The sequence below is a fragment of the Plecotus auritus genome (genome assembly GCF_963455305.1).
Source record: "Plecotus auritus genome assembly, chromosome: 6".
Classification (NCBI taxonomy): Eukaryota; Metazoa; Chordata; class Mammalia; order Chiroptera; family Vespertilionidae; genus Plecotus; species Plecotus auritus.
The window spans coordinates 165,817,437-165,835,757 of record NC_137773.1 but is presented as its reverse complement, the minus strand read 5'-3'; the positions used below and the strand labels follow the sequence as shown (position 1 = coordinate 165,835,757).

The 18,321-nt window shown below is 46.0% G+C and overlaps 1 protein-coding gene across 1 annotated transcript in view; it reads left to right on the top strand.

Annotated features, from left to right (window-relative positions):
- GLB1 (galactosidase beta 1) overlaps window positions 1-18,321 on the top strand; it is a 66,746-nt gene that overhangs the window by 22,247 nt on the left and 26,178 nt on the right. The window contains exons 6-10 of the mRNA XM_080671726.1: window positions 4,504-4,684; window positions 8,018-8,076; window positions 9,075-9,196; window positions 9,281-9,321; window positions 14,230-14,342. Coding sequence (XP_080527852.1) covers window positions 4,504-4,684; window positions 8,018-8,076; window positions 9,075-9,196; window positions 9,281-9,321; window positions 14,230-14,342 — 516 coding nt within the window. The remainder of the gene's footprint in view (window positions 1-4,503; window positions 4,685-8,017; window positions 8,077-9,074; window positions 9,197-9,280; window positions 9,322-14,229; window positions 14,343-18,321) is intronic.

Below are 18,321 nucleotides of genomic sequence, written 5' to 3'. Positions count from 1 at the left end.
GGTGAAACTCATCAAGAAGATGGGCTACACCTGACTCACCTCCGCAGGCTGGCCGGCCCCAGGCTGGGCTGGGTGAGAATCTCTTCAAGAGACTCACCCTCAAGCACGACTAGGAGCCTTTGGAGCCCAGAGGCCTTTGAGGGGCCCCTCTGCATCCCCCTGGTGTCTGGCTTTTGGCTCTCCCTGAAACACTAGTCATTCATTTTTGTTTTTCTTTTAAAAAAAGTATATATTATTGATATCAGAGAGGAAGGGAGAGGGAGAGAGCGATAGAAATATCAATGGTGAGAGAGAATCATGGATTGGCTGTCTCCTGCATGCCCCACACAGGGGATCAAGCCTGCAACATGGCCATCTGCCCTAACCTCGAATTGAACCATGACCTCCTGGTTCATGGTTCGATGCTCAACCACTGAGTCACGCCCTACTAGCCAGTCTTTGAACCACCCTGAAGCCCTCTCCTATGCATTGGACCAAATGGAAACAATAAAGTTTTTTGCAGCAAAAAAGGAAGGAGGGAGGGCGGGAGGGAAGGAAGGAAGGAAGGAAGGAAGGAAGGAAGGAAGGAAGGAAGGAAGGAAGGAAGGAAGGAAAAGGCTAGCTTCAATAGCCAGTGTTTCACGGTGGAATTTTGTATGAAAGCTGATTTCCCTCTCTGTCTTAATTCAGGCCAGGGGCCGTAGGGATTTATTCACTCAGTTTGCAAAGCTGGTGCTTTCTCTGAGTGCCCCAAGCATCTGAAGAGGCCACCAAGGAGCTGTGTCTACAGGCAGGACAAAAAACGATTCCTACCAGAAGGCTCAGATCCCTGCCCGCGGGGGGTGAGGGGGGCATGTTGGGCCCTCAACACCATTGTCTGACAGCTGCAGGAAGCCCAGCCTGGACCTTGACTCATCCTTATGGTTCAGCCATAGGTGCAAATATTCTCTAAACCAGCACCATCTGAACTGGACTCATATGTGGATGTTTATCTCAATTCGTACCAAGACCACACCTAAAATAAGGAAAGCCACAAACACCTATTAATATCCCAGGTGACAATAATAAGGGGTAGGACCTTCCATCTACAACTTTGCTTCATCCAGTGTATGGAGTAGTCATCATGAGTTAGTAGCCCTGTTCTTACTTGTTGCTGTGGAAGATCAACCACTTTATTTTTTATTTTTTTAATAAATCTTTATTGTTCAGATTATTACAGGTGTTCCTCTTTTTTTCCCCCCATAGCTCCCCTCCACCTGATTCCCCTCCCCACCCCACCCCATGCCCTTACCTCCCGCCACTGTCTTCATCCATAGGTGTAAGATTTTTGTCCAATCTCTTCCAGCACCCCTCACCCCCTTCCCCCTGAGAATTGTCAGTCCACTCCCTTTCTATGTCCCTGATTCTATTATATTCACCAGTCCATTCTGTTCTTCAGATTTTTTATTCACTTGATTTTTATATTCACTTGTTGGTAGGTATGTATTTGATGTCATTTTGTTGTTCATAATTTTTATCTTTACCTTTTTCTTCTTCTTCCTTTTCTTAAAGAATACCCTTCAGCATTTCATGTAATCCTGGTTTGGTGGTGATGAACTCCTTTAGCTTTTTCTTGTCTGTGAAGCTCTTTATCTGACCTTCAACTCTGAATGATAGCTTTGCTGGGTAGAGTAATCTTGGTTGTAGGTTCTTGCTATTCATCACTTTGAATATTTCTTGCCACTCCCTTCTGGCCTGCATAGTTTCTGCCGAGAAATCAGCTGACAGTCATATGGGTGCTCCCTTGTAGGTAACTAACCGTTTTTCTCTTGCTGCTTTCAAGATTCTCTCTTTGTCTTTTGCCCTTGGCATTTTAATTATGATGTGTCTTGGTGTGGTCCTCTTTGAATTCCTCTTGTACGGGGTTCTGTGTGCTTCCTGAACTTGTAAGTCTATTTCTTTCACCAGGTAGGGAAAGTTTTCTGTCATTATTTCTTCTAATAGGTTTTCAATATTTTGCTCTCTGTCTTCTTCTGGCACCCCAAAATTCGGATGTTGGTACACTTAAAGTTGTCCCAGAGGCTCCTTACACTATCTTCATATTTTTTTATTCTTTTTTCTTTTTGTTTTTCTGGTTGGGTGTTGTTTGTTTTCTCATATTTCAGATCTTTGGTTTGATTCTTGGGGTACGTTGATCTACAGTTGAGTTTCTGTATATTCTTTATTTTAGACAGTGTATGCTTAATTTCTGACTGGTCCTTTTCCATTTTTTTGGCATTCTCATTAAGGTCCTTGAAGGTCTCACTAAGCTCCTTGGAGGTCTCATCAAGTTTCTCAGCGGTTTTTAGAAGATTCTTGAGTAACCTTATAAATGTGGCTCTGAACTCTATGTCGTCCAGTAGTTTGCTTTCCTCCATTTCTTTCATTCGTGACATGTTCCTTTGTCTCCGCATTTTGCTACTTCCCTGTGTTGATGGAGTGGCTTTGTGTGGTAGGTGACCTATAGGGGCCTGTAGCTCAGCCTCCCCAATCACCTGAGGTGGACGCTCTTGGTACACCCCTTTGTGGGCTGAGTGCAAAGTCTTGGTGTAGTTAAGCCTTGATTGCTGTTGGTACACTGGGAGGAATTGACCTCCAGGCCAATTGGCTGTGAGGACCCGCTGTGTCTATAATGGAAGAACTGCTGCGCTGGAGACACGCTTATGGTGCAGGACTTGTTTCAGTGGGGCTTTGGTGCTCACTGAGTCTGCCTCTTGAATGTGTCACTTATGGATGTGAGGAGTTGAAATCTGGTGTCTCACACTGACCACTAGGTACACTGGCTTCTGGATCTCCAATGGGGTGCAGGTCAGCTACTGTCTGAGGCCACCCAGCAGGAGCTACAGTGAGAACTACAGTTTTCTCCTCTTTGCTTGGGGTTTGGAGGTTTTGGAGCTGTCTGACCCGGGCTGCACGTTTGCTAGGTTAAGCTGCGATAGGGCAGGCCATTCATATGCTAAAGCCGCTGCTTGGAGCTTGGGTGGGTTTGTAGATTGTGCAGGGCGGGGTCTCAGGGCGTCACTAGGCTAGGGCGTGGCAAACAGCGATGGCTGCCAGTAAGCCAGCTCTGCCTCTCCGACCGCATCCCGCGTCCCCGCGTCCCGCGCCCCAGCACAGTAAACAATTATTCCTGTGCACAGCCCTGCAAGCAAGCCTCCCTCACTTTCCAACCCGATGGCAGACAGTCCAGCTTCTCCCCGTAGGAGTTTGGGTCCCCCGCGTCTCCCCAGAAACTGGAGTTCGGAGTAATTGGGAGCTTGTCTCCCTTCGGGTTGAAAGAATCAGCACTCCCAGTCGCCCGCCACCAGCCCGATTCGCGCGCCCCCGTACCTCAGCTTTTCAGCGCTTGTGCACCTCTCAATGCTGTTTTCTCTTTCCTTCTTGTTGTAGAACTTCCACTCAGCCAGCTTTCCTGTGGTTCTGGGTGATAGACGTTTTGTCTTTTAGTTGTAGTTTTGAAATTGTTGTGCAAGGCAGCAGTTTAGGTGTTTACCTACGCCGCCATCTTGGATCCTCCAAGATCAACCACTTTAAAGGTCCATGGTGCCTTGTTGCTTCACTAAGGAGCTTACAGGACGACATAGTTACTCTAGAACTAGGACCTGCAGATGGTGGCCCATGAGCCAACTGGCCTGCTGCTTGTTTTTGTAAATAAAAGTCCATTGGAACACAGCCACGCCTATTCATTCATTGAGTGTCTATGGCTGCTTATGCACTACAATAGCAGAGTTGAGTATTATCTACAACTAGAGGCCCGGTGCACAAAATTTGTGCACTCTGGGGGGCCTGCATCCTCTCGCAGTCCGGGAGCCCTTGGGGGTGTCCAACTGAGGGCTTAGGCAGGGAATGAGCCTAAGCTGTCAGTAGGACATCCTTAGCGCTCCCGCCACTGCTGCTGCACTTGCCATCTGTGAGCCCAGTTTCGGGCTACTGACTGAGCGGCACTCCCTGTGGGAGCACACTGACCACCAGGGGGCAGCTCCTGCATTGAGCATCTGCCCCCTGGTGGTTAGTGCACATCATAGTGACCGGCCGTTCTGCCGTTTGGTCGATTTGCATATTAGCCTTTTATTATTAGGATTATCTACAACAGTATAGAACATCACTACAATCCAAAAACTAGCATTGTGATTTCTGTTTTTTTTTTTTCTTATTCCTGGGCGGGGTATGTTTTTATGCTGAGTTGCTTTTTGGAAAATGAATTTTTGAGCCTGACCAGCGTGGCTTAGTGGTTGAGTATTGACCTATGAATCAGGAGGTCACATGCCTGGGATGCAGGCTTGACCCTGATCCCCAGTAGGGGGCGTGCAGGAGGCAGCTGATCAATGATTCTCTCTCATCATTGATGTTTCTATCTCTCCCTCTCCCTTCCTCTCTGAAATCAAGAAAAATATATTTTTAAAAAAATGAATTTTGAGGACTTAGTGTAGGGGATATATTTGGCATTAGAATGACTTCATTGGGATCTCTGACTTTTTTTTCACCCTCTTCTTTTTTAATTTTCAGGTTGAAAATGAATATGGCAGCTACTTTTCCTGTGACTATGACTACCTGCGCTTCCTGCAGAAGCGTTTCCACTACCACCTGGGTAATGATGTGGTTCTGTTCACCACCGATGGCGAAATGGAGAAACTTATGCAGTGTGGGGCACTGCAGGGGCTGTACGCCACCGTGGACTTTGGACCAGGTTGGTGTTTGTAGCAACAGAAAACCCAGCTGAGGCCATGCACGCAGGCTTGGGCTTTGGACTCAGCTGATCGCTCTGGGCAGCTGTTGTGCTAAGCGGCAAGGGCCTATTGAATGAGATTCCTCACATTTCCCTTTATCGAGTTGTAAAGATCATTTTATTTCCTTTTTTAAAATATATTTTTATTGATTTCAGAGAGAGGAAGGGAGAGGGAGATAGAAACATCGATGATGAGAGAGATTCATTGATCAGCTACCTCCTGCATGCCCCCTACTGGGGATCGATCCCGCAACCCGGGCATGTCCCCTGACCAGGAATCGAACCATGACCTGGTTCATAGTTCAGTGCTCAACCACACTGGCTGGGCGCTAAGATTATTTTCTTTCAGTTGATTTCGTCTTTAGGACAGGACCTCCGTTTTCAGCGCTGGCAGGCCTAGCCTGGAACCTGGAGCACTGTCCTCTCAGGCGCTGGCTGGCCCAGCAGCTGTTCCATCTGGGAGAAGCTCTACCCTGAGGCAGTTGCTGTTCAGGTTCCAACTGGGACACACTGCTCTTCTCTGCTCTCTGTGTCCCCCCAGTCATGGCTGGATGCTCTGGGCTCTGTTGTGGCCACAGTGAACTCTGAGGTCAGCCACTGGCTGGGGATGTTGGTCTGTCAGCCCTGGAGTGCGGAAAGTAACTTTCATTACCTCTGCGTAACTCATAACCCTATGAGCAGTCGTGGGCCGGAGGTGGTTTGGTGGATGCTACAAAACTGGTCTTACCTGACTCATGAGTGCCTTGTAAGGTTCCACAAATGAAAGTTCAGGGGCAGCGTGGCTAGAATGCATCTGGATATAATATATACCTCCGGCTGTAACGAAAGAATCTTCATTTAGGTTGAGAGCAGCTTTTGTAAGGGACATGATATAAAGGATCCTGGACTGAACTTTTTTTCTTCTCTTTATTTTTTGCTATGAAGGACATTATTATGACCATTGAAATCTTTGAATGTGATTAGATTATACGTAAATTAGATTATAGTATTGTATCCATGTTAATTTCCTGGTTTTTAATATTTGTATTGTGTTTATTTAAAGAATGCCTTTGCTCTTAGGAAAAGCACAGTGAAGTATTTAGGGGTAAAGGGCCATCATGTCTGCCATGTATTCTCAAATGAATTTTTAAAATACGTATCATTTATTTTTAATATTTTAATTGATTTTTTTATTTTTAGGAGAGAGGAAGGGAGGGAGAGAAAGAGAGAGAGAGAAAGAGAGAAAGAGAAACATTGATCGGTTGTCTTCTGCACACCTCCTACTGGGGATGGAGCCCACAACCCAGGCATGTGCCCTGACCGAAAATCAAACCGGTGACCTCTCAGCCAACTGAGCCACACCAGGGCAAAATATGTATATTTTTACATGGAGAAATAAATTAATAAATTAATGTGGTAAAATGTTAACAATTAGAGAGTCTGGGTGAAGGGAATATCAGTTTTTGATACTATTCTTACAACCTTACTCTAAGTTTGCAGTTATTTCAAAATAAAAAGTTATTATAACACACCCCCCCGCAAAAAAAAGACCAGTTCTTCAAGTAGCATAAAGACCTCACTGTTCTTCTGTCCAAGGAATAAGACACTCCATGCATGTTGCATGTCCAATACTTGCCTTCACCAAAGAAGGATTTCATTGTATTAAAAATTTTTTTTATTAATCCTCACCCGAGGATATTTTTTCCATTGATTTTTAGAGAGAGTGGAAGGGAGGAGGGGGAGAGAGAAACATTGATGTGAGTCACATCAATTGGTTGCCTCCCACATGCACCATAACCAGTGCTGGGGATCAAACCTGCAACCCAGACACGAGACCTTAATCAGGAATCAAACCTGAGACCCTTCGGTGCACAGGCTGACCCTCTATCCACTGAGCAACACTCGTCAGGCGTAACTGTGTTTTTGAAGAGATTCTTCTACATTACCCAAACAGAAAAAGAACAGGCTTTAAGTGAATTGCATGTTTCTAGAAACGACTACACTGCTCAGAGCATTTGGTGATAACTCATCTGCAAAGAGCTGCACAGGAAGTGGCATGCTGGTTTCCTCCTTCTCTGGCACACCTCCCATCACAGTGATGAAAAAGCACAGACTTCTGTTGGGAGGGACAAATGGAAGATTATCACGAGTGTGTTGTAAGCGTTATTTGAAGGTGGGATGACAGCACAGTTGCTACTGTGGGTTGAAGGACAGACCACTGCAAGGCCAGTGTACCTGGGGCAGGTGGACTCATGCCAACTTCATTCATTTGTGTGGAAGTGGGCATTGGCTGAGGGTCAGATCATGGGAGGAGGCTCATGAGAAGAGAAACAAAAAATCTGAATGCCACCTGTTGCTTCATAGTGAGAAATTTACAGCCATAAGTAACCTTTCTTGATCAGCACATTCTCTTCTGAAACCTGGCCTTACAGAGAATCCAAGACCCATTCAAGAGCAAGGGGTCATGTGGAGGTCTTGGCTAGTGTCACTTCCACTCTGGGACATCTGCTGTGGGCAGTGGGTCATAAGTTTGGGACCAGGGTGTCCTCTGCTCTGGTTGGAGAGACAGTATCCATGCTCATTCTTTCACTGATGTAAGGCAACCATGACCTCTCTGTGGAGAAATTCTTTCTCCTTTTAGAGGAGGAAGGGAGAAGCGAAGACATGGGAGGACAAGACACAGGCATCCTACGGAATATTTAGAAGGAAAGATGGAGAAGCAAGTGGCTGGTGATGTACAAATTAAAACTCAGAGGTTGTTCCATTATCTGGGGATAGACACAATTAGACCACATTCACCCCTTTGATTTGTTAATTAATTGGCAAATATTTGTGTCACTATTATTGTGTATGGCACTGTAGAGCAGAGGTCGCCAACCTTTCAGACCTCATGGACCACCAGTGGTCTGTGGGCCACTGGTTGGCAACCACTGCTGTAGAGGAAGTACTGGTATCTTTAGAGCAGGCCCATCCTGTGGGGAGCATCTGGGTCAACCAGACGTCTATGTGAAGAGAGAATCCTGTAAGACATGCCCAGGCTGTGGGGAAAGACAGGTGGAGAAGTCAAGCCTGTGACTTGAACTCCCCAGGCAGTGCAGTCAGGAAAGGCCATGGGGACCTGTTCAGAGAGGAAGCAACGTTTTGTGGTCCCCACACATCCGTTGGTGTGAGTGCAGCCTGAAGCTAACTTGCAGGTCTTCCAGACCCATGGGAGTGTTAAGAAGCTCTGGAACCTCAGGTTCAAATCCTTCAAGGGCTCTTTAACTTCTTGTCATTCCCATGACTGACCTTTCTTCTCCCTCTGGTCATGTTCAGGTGCCAACATCACAAAAGCTTTCCTAATCCAGAGGAAGTATGAACCCAAAGGACCCTTGGTAAGAATTGGGGGTGAATGTGGAGAGACTGCTTGTACCAACTTCATTACGGTGGTTGAGAGAGAGAGATTACATGCAGTAGATGGGGGAAGCGCAGACCCATGGTTTTTCTGGATTGTGGGAACATAGCCCTCTGGACACATGAGTGACAGCAGCAGCAATGCTCCTGCTTGACCTGAGGCCTTGCCCTGGAGCGGAACAGAATGGGGACTAACGCAAATGTCTTGCCATGCACTGGGCTCCGTGTGCTTGCCTACTTCATCTCACTTGTCCTCATGGCACTCTCCTAGGTAGTATTGTTGTCTCCCTTTTCAATGAGGCTCACAGAACATGTGACTTGCCCAGGGTTGTACAGCTGGAGAGTGGCAGAGCCAGGATCCGAGTTTAGGTCTGTGTTGCCACCTGTGTTCAGACCTTGGTACAAACAGCCTTTTCTGAAACTGGCCTCTGCTTAACGAGCAGGGCAGAACCTGCACTCACAGACTTTGGGCGGGGCTACTTCCTGAGATGAGGAGGCCCCAGAACATGTCCAGATTTCTTTTTCCTTCTCTAGACCAAGGGCTTGGGAGGGTCATGCCCAGGAGAACCATGAGGGCTTGGGGCCTGCTTTGCAGAATGCTTGGACAAGTTGACCTCACTTTAAGTCAACCTGAGATCTGAAAACCAAAGGGTCCATTTGGAGCTGATTATAACAATATTTTGCCATCTGATTCTTTTGCCCAATAAACTTTCCTACTGTACTTAAACTGGGGATGGGTTAATAAAATTTTGATGCAGGTATATAACTTTCCAGACATACCATTTCATCAGTGCCTGAGTTTTGAGTTTGGGCAATGCTGTCCTCACTGGTCTCCCAGCTCTGGGTTAAGCAGCGCATGTCGACTCCCCTTTCCACCTGTCCCTCGGTGGGGAACCTGGAGCAATAGTTACAGGGCAATAGCCCCAGCATTTGATGGTCATGACTCTAGCCTAACCTCCACCTCCCTTTCTCTTTTTAGGTCAATTCTGAATTCTATACTGGCTGGTTAGACCATTGGGGCCAACCTCACTCAACAGTCAAGACTGAAGTGGTAGCATCATCCCTTCAGGATATACTTGCCCAAGGGGCGAATGTGAACTTGTGAGTGTTCATTTCTGGAGGGGAGGGCGTCCCCCCACTGCTGTAGGCTCACAGTGAAGTACTGTCTGTTCTGTTTCCTTGTAGGTACATGTTTATAGGTGGGACCAATTTTGGCTATTGGAATGGTAAGAGCAATATAACATCTGTTTGCAGAAGCTTCTGCTAAATTGTTTTCTGGTGCTTGATATTGGGGGAGAGGGGGTGCCTACAGACAATTTTTATTTTCTATTTGTGTTTGTCATCTATATTTTCTAATATATAAGAATTGCCTATATAACTTAAGAAATCATTTTTCTTTTTTAAAAAATTTTAAGGTTTATAAATTATGCATTTAGGAACCTTATTGTTTTAAAGCAGGCTGGCTAGGCAGGCCTCGGTCACAGTCTCTGGCTATAGCTCACATGGGCATATATGTTCTGCCATGGTCTTTTTTTTTTTTAACGTTTTGTTTTGGGGAAATATAATCCACATATCATAAAATGCATGATTTTAAAATGTACAATTCAGTGGTATTTAGTATATCACAAAGTTGTGCAACCATTTCTGCCACCTGATTCCAGGACACTTTTATCAGTTCACAAAGAAACCCCATACCCAAGAAATTTCCCACACTCCCTCCTCCCAGCCCCTGGCAACCACTAGTTTACTCTCTCTCTCTAGATTTGTCTATTCTGGACATTTCATATAAGTAGAACCATACAATATGTAGTCTTTTGTGTTCAATTTATGTTATTTAGTATAATCTTTTCAAGGTTCATCCATATGGTAGTATGTATCAGTACTTCATTTCTTTTTATTGCTGAGTAATATTCCATGTATGGCTGTACAACATGTTGTTCATTCACTCATCAGCTGAGGGTGTTTGGGTTGTTTCCACTTTTTGGCTATTCTGAACAATGTATGAATATTAATGCATAAATATTTGTTTGAATCCATTTCAATTTGGGTGTGTGTGTGCCTAGGAGCAGAATTGCTGTGTCACATTGTAACTCCATATATTTATATATTTTTATGTTTTTTTATTGATTTCAGAGAGGAAGGGAGAGGGAGAGAGAGATAGAAACATCAATGAAGAGAGAGAATCATTGGTCATCTGCTGCTTGCACGCTCCCTATTGGGGATCAAGCCCACAACCTGGGCATGTGCCCTGACCAGGAATTGAACTGCAACCTACTGGTTCATGGGTTGCCGCTCAACCACTGAGCTACACCGGCCGGGCTGTAACTCTATATGAGGAAACTGCCATAGTGTTTTCCAAAGTGGCTGAACCATTTTACATTTCTATGTGGTCTTTTTTTTGGTAGGAAGATTATGACAAAATTATCTTCATTGCCATTAATTTTTACAAAGACATACAGTGCTCTCTATTGGCCTTCTTCTAAGCCTCATTCCCCACCTCTCTTTATATCTGTATAAATCATTCTCTCTGAATCATTAAGGATGCTCTACTGTTGAGTTTTGAAGGGTTAGTTTGGACCTAAATCTCCTAAGATCTGTAATTGTATATTATCTGCTCTTAATGAATTTCCCCCTTAGAACTGCTGTCTTTTGTGAAGGGTCGGATGGGCTAAGAGAAGGCTTAGCTTCCAAATATTATTAATGTTACTATTGTTAGAGCCAAGAAATGGAGGTATTGCAAAACTCGAATGTCGCTGGTTGAAAGACAATAATGTGCAAGATTGGTAGTTGAAGTTTTAGATCGTCTCTCTGTATCTCTGTTTACTCATTAGAAACAGTAAGACTTTGGGATCCTTTTTCATTCAGTAGCTAGGAATTCCACCTCGCTTCCATTCATGGAATTCAGATCCAGGAATGAAGACGATATATTTGGGAATGTTACTATTCATAATATATTTTTTAAAATCTTACTGTTCTGCTTAAAAAATATAGTTTTAAAAATTAGACACTATGAAAACTACCACTGAGAAAAACAGAACTTGTCTTTAATCCTCTCCCTTCCTCCTTACCCTGCCATAATTCACGAGATCCTCTTTTCCAGGGGTCCTCAAACTTTTTAAACAGGGGGCCAGTTCACTGTCCCTCAGACCGTTGGAGGGCCGGACTATAGTTTAAAAAAAAACTATGAACAAATTCCTATGTGCACTGCGGGCCCGGGACGAGTCGGCTGCTAAGCAGGACAGGCAGCGGCACCCGGCGGGCCGGATAAATGTCCTCGGCGGGCCGCATGTGGCCCACGGGCCGAAGTTTGAGGACGCCTGCTCTTTTCCACCTCTCCTTTACCACTTAGTCCTCATAGCAGTCTCAGCTGGGCTACAATTACCGACCCACTTTATCGATACGAAAAGCAGGGGACACAACAAGTCCACAGGTATCCCCCTCAGCTTGCAGGGGGTGGAGCCTGGACTCAAAGTCAGGTCTTGGAAAGCTGGTCAGTGCCCTTGGGATAACCCCTTGCAGTCTGAAGCCCCTGCCCTACCGTGACCACCAGGCCTCTGAGCTGCCGTGTGGCCTGGTCTCTTAGGGGACATGTGGGAGAGCCAGTCTGCTTCCCGCTATCCTTCAGGCCAGCTTCCCAGAGGAGAGCTATGAGAGAAGAACGTCATGAGCTCACTGTTCATCCTACCCAACATAGGTGCACATACATGTGCAAGTATGTGCACCACACTCTGTGCTTGTGTGTGTCCCCATCTGTCTGAGGGGCTCCTGTGGACTCCAGGCTGTCCTATACGTCTCACACCACGTGGAGAGCTGTTTCTTTGCCTTCCTCGCTCGCACTCCCTGATGTGGAGAAGAGGCTTGAATTAGCATAGTTTCTCTATGACACATTGCTGGTCTGAAGACATCCGGAGAAATATTCTGCTGGTAGGAATGGAACAAAGACTTCCTTTGCCAGTCCATCCTTTAACCCACCAGACAGCTTCCCAGCCTGGGTTCCCGTGGCCTGTGAAGTTTGCTTCTGGAGGGCACACTTGTTCAACCCAGCTGGGCAACCATGGAGCTCCTCTCCCGCAGCTAGAAGGGTGAGGAGGCCCCTTGGGTCAGTGAGGCCACACCTACTTCTCAGGTGCACGCATTGTCTCCTGTGCAGCGACAGCACAACCACTGCCACTTGAGAACTAGAGAAGGGACCACAAAGGAGAAGGTGAGCTCCTTGCAAAAAGGGATGTGGTTTTCTTTCTCATTGCTTCTGACGGCAAAGGATGTGTTTTATCATCTGTATCCCCAGAGGTGGGCAGACCTGTTGGCAGGCAGCTGTCTCTGACTAATAAGAAATGAGGGGAGTGCTTGGCCGGTGTTGCTCAGTGGATTGAGCGTTGTCCTATGCACCAAGAGGTCGCTGGTTTGATTCCCGGTCAGGACACATGCCCAGGTTGCGGGCTCCATCCTCAGTAGGGGGTGTGCAAGAGGCAGCCGATGGATGCTTCTCTCTCATCAATGTTTCTCTCTCTCTTCCTCTCTCTACAATCAATAAAAACATATTTAAAAAAGAAAGAAATGAGGGAAAGTAATATGACGGGATCGATTCAGTTGGTTTAGGTGTTTCCAAATGCAGATTCTGTGCAGAGAACTAATGAGAACTAGTTCGGCCTGGCTCGTGTGTCAACTCCACAGCCTGGAGGATCACCCAGGGTGGACCCATCATTGGTGAGCTGTGGGACCATTCGAAGGATTTGTTACTAAATCATAGGTGAACTCTTGGATTTGGGGCCTCATTTACTTAACACTTAGGTTGGATGTGTTTAAAAATAACATTTTTCTCACACACTTACATTGCAAATTGCTCTCTAATGTAGAAGAGAAAGGGGAGGCGCAGAGCCTGGCTGGTCCTCGGACAGCAGGGTCCCTGTCACCTGGGAGCCTGTTAGAAATGCCGAGTCGGGTCCCACCCCAGGCCTGCTGAGTCAGAATCCCAGGCGGGGTCTGTTTTAACAAGCTCTCCATGTGACTCTCGTGCTTGGGTGACTTTTCTAAGTACTGGCATATGGTCACAGCCAAAGTTGCACACCATCTCGTACCCGTGAATATCATGTGTGAGAAGGTGGCAGGACTGAGCTGAGGGCGGCACTAGGCTGTGATGTGGTTTCACAAGTGGTTTAGATGATTCTAGAGGGAGCTCTGACTGGAGCTGGGATGGCCCTTGGAGGCAAAGGGACCGAGTTTATATCTCTACATTGGTCAATTGTGAGATAGGGTCTATCCTGGGAGGGCTGTAACTGTAAGCAGGGCAGCCCAGCAGGGGCCCATGACCAGAGAGGGCCCCATCTGAGAGCCGCCAGCAGCCAACACTCCCAGCAGCTGGGCAACAAGTGAGTGCCTTAGTCCTGAAGGGCAATGGGAGAGGCACACCCGGCATCCTCTCTAGTCTTCGCAGAGGCCTTAAGGTCACGTTAGAGTCTCTATGGGTCCATCATCTGTGCGCAGTCATCTCCCACTTTGTTTGGTCTGATAACCCTCCGTTGTTTTCTGCTGGTCCTTGGCCAAGTCACCTGTGTCTTCACCACTGACCTTTTCTCGGCCACACAGTTCGAGATTATGCAAAAGACCACAAGGTTAGCAGTCAGAGATGCAGGTCATGCCATAAGCCCTGCCCTGACTGCTTGTGCTGAGCAAGTTTTGTAGAGCGTTTCAGATTCTCTGCTTGTCCTGTGGCACTGAGATCTACTGGGGTCACAACTGTGAGCTCTGCTGAGAGCAGATGGGGAAAGTGCTCTGTAGACTCCACGGTGCTTGGCAAAGGTCTCTTGTAGCAAGAAACTGATTTCTCTAAACCTTACATTCAGAAGGCCACCTCTGTGTGGCTCAATTGGTTGAGCATCGTCCTGTGGACCAAAGAGTTGCTGGTTCGATCCCCAATCGGGGTGCATGCAGGAGGCAACCAACTGATGTCTCTGTCTCTTCACTCCTCTCTCTCTAGAAATCAATTTAAAACATTTTTTTAAAAAAAGAGAAAGCAATTGGTTCAAACATGTCCTTTATTTTCTCCCTCCGTAATGCTGAGCTCATGAATCCTAAAGAATTTGTCCCAGCCCAGGGCCTCCAGGAGTAACCAGTGGCACCTTTTTGTCTTCTAGGAGCCAACATGCCCTACCAACCACAGCCCACCAGCTACGACTATGACGCCCCCCTGAGTGAGGCAGGGGACCTCACCGAGAAGTATTTTGCTGTGCGAGATGTTATCCGGAAGGTGGGTGCTTTGTACGGACTGCGGTGGGCTGGTCTAGGGCAGAGCCTGCCTTGGACTCCCTGTGCTCTGTAGACCAGCGGTCGCCAACCTTTCGGACCTCATGGACCACCAGTGGTTCGTGGACCACCGGTTGGCAACCACTGCTGTAGACAACTTCCTAGAGCCTCTGGGTTTCGAAGGATGGATGCAGGGACGCATCAGATAGACTTGGCCTTGAGTCTTGGCCCCAACCTGATGGAGAGTGAGCCTGCAGACAAGTTGCTCCACTAGTCTATTCATTTGTAAAACTGGACCATCAGCACCTGGGTGTGGTGTCAGGATGAAAAAGAACCTATGTAAGGCTCATGTGGTCCACTAAGTGGTAGCCATTACTATTACTTACACCCAAGGTAAGAAAATGTATGTCCAAATAAATAGCTAAAATGTGTCATAGAGAAAATCTGTGGGCAGTGGAAGCAAGGTACAAATGTGAGCTGTCAGCAACCCCTCCTTGTTCTCTCTGGGACAGTGTGTGCTATTTCTTCTGGCCTGGCACCTGAACTGCTTAGTCCTGCTAACGCTGTGACCTTTTGAGGCATCTAAAGCACCCAGGTAGGGTTTCCGGTCTCTACTGTGGGTTTTAAAAAAAAACACACAAAAAACCCGCAGTTTTTCTGCTCAGTCACCTGAGTTTTGAAGTAAAAAAAACACAGGTTTTCTGCCCATAAATGGTATGTCAGGGCTGGCTTTCTTTCTTTCTCTTTCTTTCTTTCCTTGTGTGTTTTTTGTTGTTGTTGTTTGTTTGTTTAAGTATGCTGTCTCTATTTAAGCCTACATAGTAAAATCTATATTATGTAATATGCTAAACATATAGAAAAATGTGTTCTATACTTATCTAAGAATTTGTCTATGTCATTGAAACTTTCCAGTGTCTGGTTAAAATGTTCCTCATGTGTTTTTATTATGGGCTCGATCACTGCAGAATTTGTGTTGATGACTCCCAAGCTCTCTTGTTGGTCTGTTCCCTTTCAAGCTGTCTGTTCCTATCTTTATTATTCCCTTCCTTTATTTGAAGCTTAGCTTTTTAAATCCAGCCTTTCTTATTTTCTACGATAAATAGTCAAGGTTATACATTTCCTTCAAGTACTTCTATAGCTCCATCTCATAAATCTTAAGATGTAATATACTTATTATAGTTTTCTTCAAAACATGCTTATTTTGATTTCTCCTTGACCCTTGAAATGTTCAGAAGTAGGTTTTTCAATTATTAAACACTACACAATTGTCTAGTTTGTTGTTTTCAAACATATTTGCATCTGTTTGAAGCAAGTAGTCCTGTATGATATCATATACAGAATGGAGCAAAAGTAGGTTTACAGTTGTATGAAACAGTTTATTCTTGTATTATTATTTATTAATTACTAGAGGCCCGGTACATGAAAATTCATGCTCTGAAGGGGGGTGTCCCTCAGCCCGGCCTGCCCCTCTCACAGTCCAGGAGCCCTCAGGGGTGGGAGGTGACCCGGCGATCAGGGGAAGGCAACGCCCCTCACAACTCTGCTGCTGCCACTGCCGGCAGCGCAAGCCTGGTTACCTGAGCCTCGGGTGGCCCTGAATGGCTGGGCAGCTGCCATCCAAGGCTTGCCTGTGCTTTGGGCCAGCCCTGGCCGGCTCGGGGGGTTGAGGGGACTGGGGGACTCCGGAGGCAGGCGTGCAGAGTGGCCCTGGCAGAGCTGAGGGGACTGGGCACTGCCATCTTGTGGCTGTGGGCGCCGCCATCTTTGAGGGTGTGGCAGTCAATTAGCATATTCCCTCCTTATTGGCTGTGGGCGCTGCCATCTTTGAGGGTGGTACAGTCAATTAGCATATTCCCTCTTTATTAGATAGGATTGTATTTTTTCATATTAAAAAAACTGTAAACCTACATTTGCCCCACCCAAAGAGATGTTAATCTAAATGCAGACAAGAAAGAAAGAAAGGCAATTCGAAACCTCAGGAAAGGAAAAAGAACACAAAAGGCTTGCCCTGGCTAGTGTGGCTCAGGTGGTTGATCACTGTCCTATGCACTAAAAGGACACCAGTTCGATTTCCAGTTAAGGGCACATGCCCAGGTTGCAGGTTCATTCCCCTGTTGGAGTGTATATGGGAGGCAATCAATTGATGTTTCTCTCTTACATTGATGTTTCTTCCTTCCTTCCTTCCTTCCTTTCTTTCTTCCTTCCTTTCCTCCTTCCTTTCTTTCTTCCTTCCTTTCTTCCTTTCTTCCTTGCTTTCTTCCTTTCTTCCTTCCTTCCTTCCTTCCTTCCTTCCTTCCTTCCTTCCTTTCTCTCTTTCTTCCTTCCTTCCTCTCTTTTTTCCTTTCTTTCTTCCTTTCTTCCTTCCTTTCTTTCTACTATTTTTAAAAATATTTTTTTATTAATTTCAGAGAGGAAGGGAGAGGGAGATAGAGATAGAAACATCAATGATGAGAGAGAATCATTGATTGGCTACCTCCTATACACCCCCTACTGGGGATCGAGTCCACAACCTGGGCATGTGCCCTTGGCTGGAACGCTCTATCTACTGAGCCAGTGGTCGGCAAACTGCGGCTCGTGAGCCGCGGTTTGCTGCTCTGTTGACTAATGAGTTTGCTGACCACTGACCTAGACTCTCGATTCCAATAATTACAGGCTGTTGTTGTTCCTTGTGATTAAGCCCCTATCCCAGTGGTCAGCAAACTCATTAGTCAACAGAGTGGCTAACCGCAGCTCGCGAGCCACATGTGGCTCGCGAGCCGCAGTTTGCCGACCACTGTACTGAGCCAAACAAGCCAGAGCTGGCTTTCTTTCTTTCTCTCTTTCTTCCTTTCTCTCTCTCTTTCTCTAAAAATCAATAAAAACAATCCTCAGGTAAGGATTTAAAAAAATACACATATTCAGGAATTAAATTTAGTAGGGTTTGGCAACTGACTTAATGCAGATGAGAAAGAATAAGGAGTTGTTGCTTTGTCCAGGTTATAACCTTCATTGGATAACTGAATGGGTACTGGGATCAGCAACTAAGATAGAGGATTGCAGAGAAAGCACAGGCTGGGAATGGGGAGGGGGAAGCAAATTCAGTCCTGGGCTTGTTCAGCTCAAGATGCCCCTGGTGACATCCAGGTGGAAGTGTCTCTCCAGAACCTCCAGAAAGAAGTGGTTAGGGCAGCTCAGATTCTGGGGTCAGCAATGGAAATGGAGGCTCAAGTCCAGGGAAGGCTGAGATTGGATATGGAGAGTTGAACAAGAAAGGCGGTGGGCCAAGCAAAAGGCAAACCCGGGGATCCCAATCATATAACCAGGGCCCACAGCAAGATGAACCCATGCAGGACATAAAGACTTCAGAAATGAATGTAATTCAATAGTTTATCATAAATTATAACTTAACCTCTAGTCGTCTCTTTCCTCTTGGATATTTAAGTATGGAAGAGAGAAATAAACTATTTTAAAAGTGGGCTCTTTCTTCTGAGATTTTGTAGATGGTCAGTTAGCTGGTTTGTTAAATGATATTCAAAATATTTGGCTTGCATTGAGAGAAACAATGGGATTATAAGTACTCCCATATCTAGCTTTCCCTTCCTCTTTCCTTTACCAGAGACTTACACAGTGGAATGTATCTCTTCTTTAATCCATTTCTAGAGTTAGTTGGGTGGTGATGGATAATATCTTTCCCTGACCTGGACTCCCAGGGATGATAATTTTTCACCAGGCGGAACAAGCCTGTGCTCAGTGGTGGAAGTTCCAGGGGCCTTTTGCATATGACTCTTGAAGGCATGACAAAGCTCATGACATTTGCATTTTGTAATGTACTCTCTTTGGTGTGGGTAAACTCAACCAGACATGGTTTTAACACTTTGACCTCGAGGCTGAACCCTCTGGGTCCATTCATATTGTTGCAGATGGCAAAATTTCATTCTTTTTTATGACTGAGTCATAAAAGAATGATTGATTTTTGCCGAAACCGGATTGGCTCAGTGGATAGA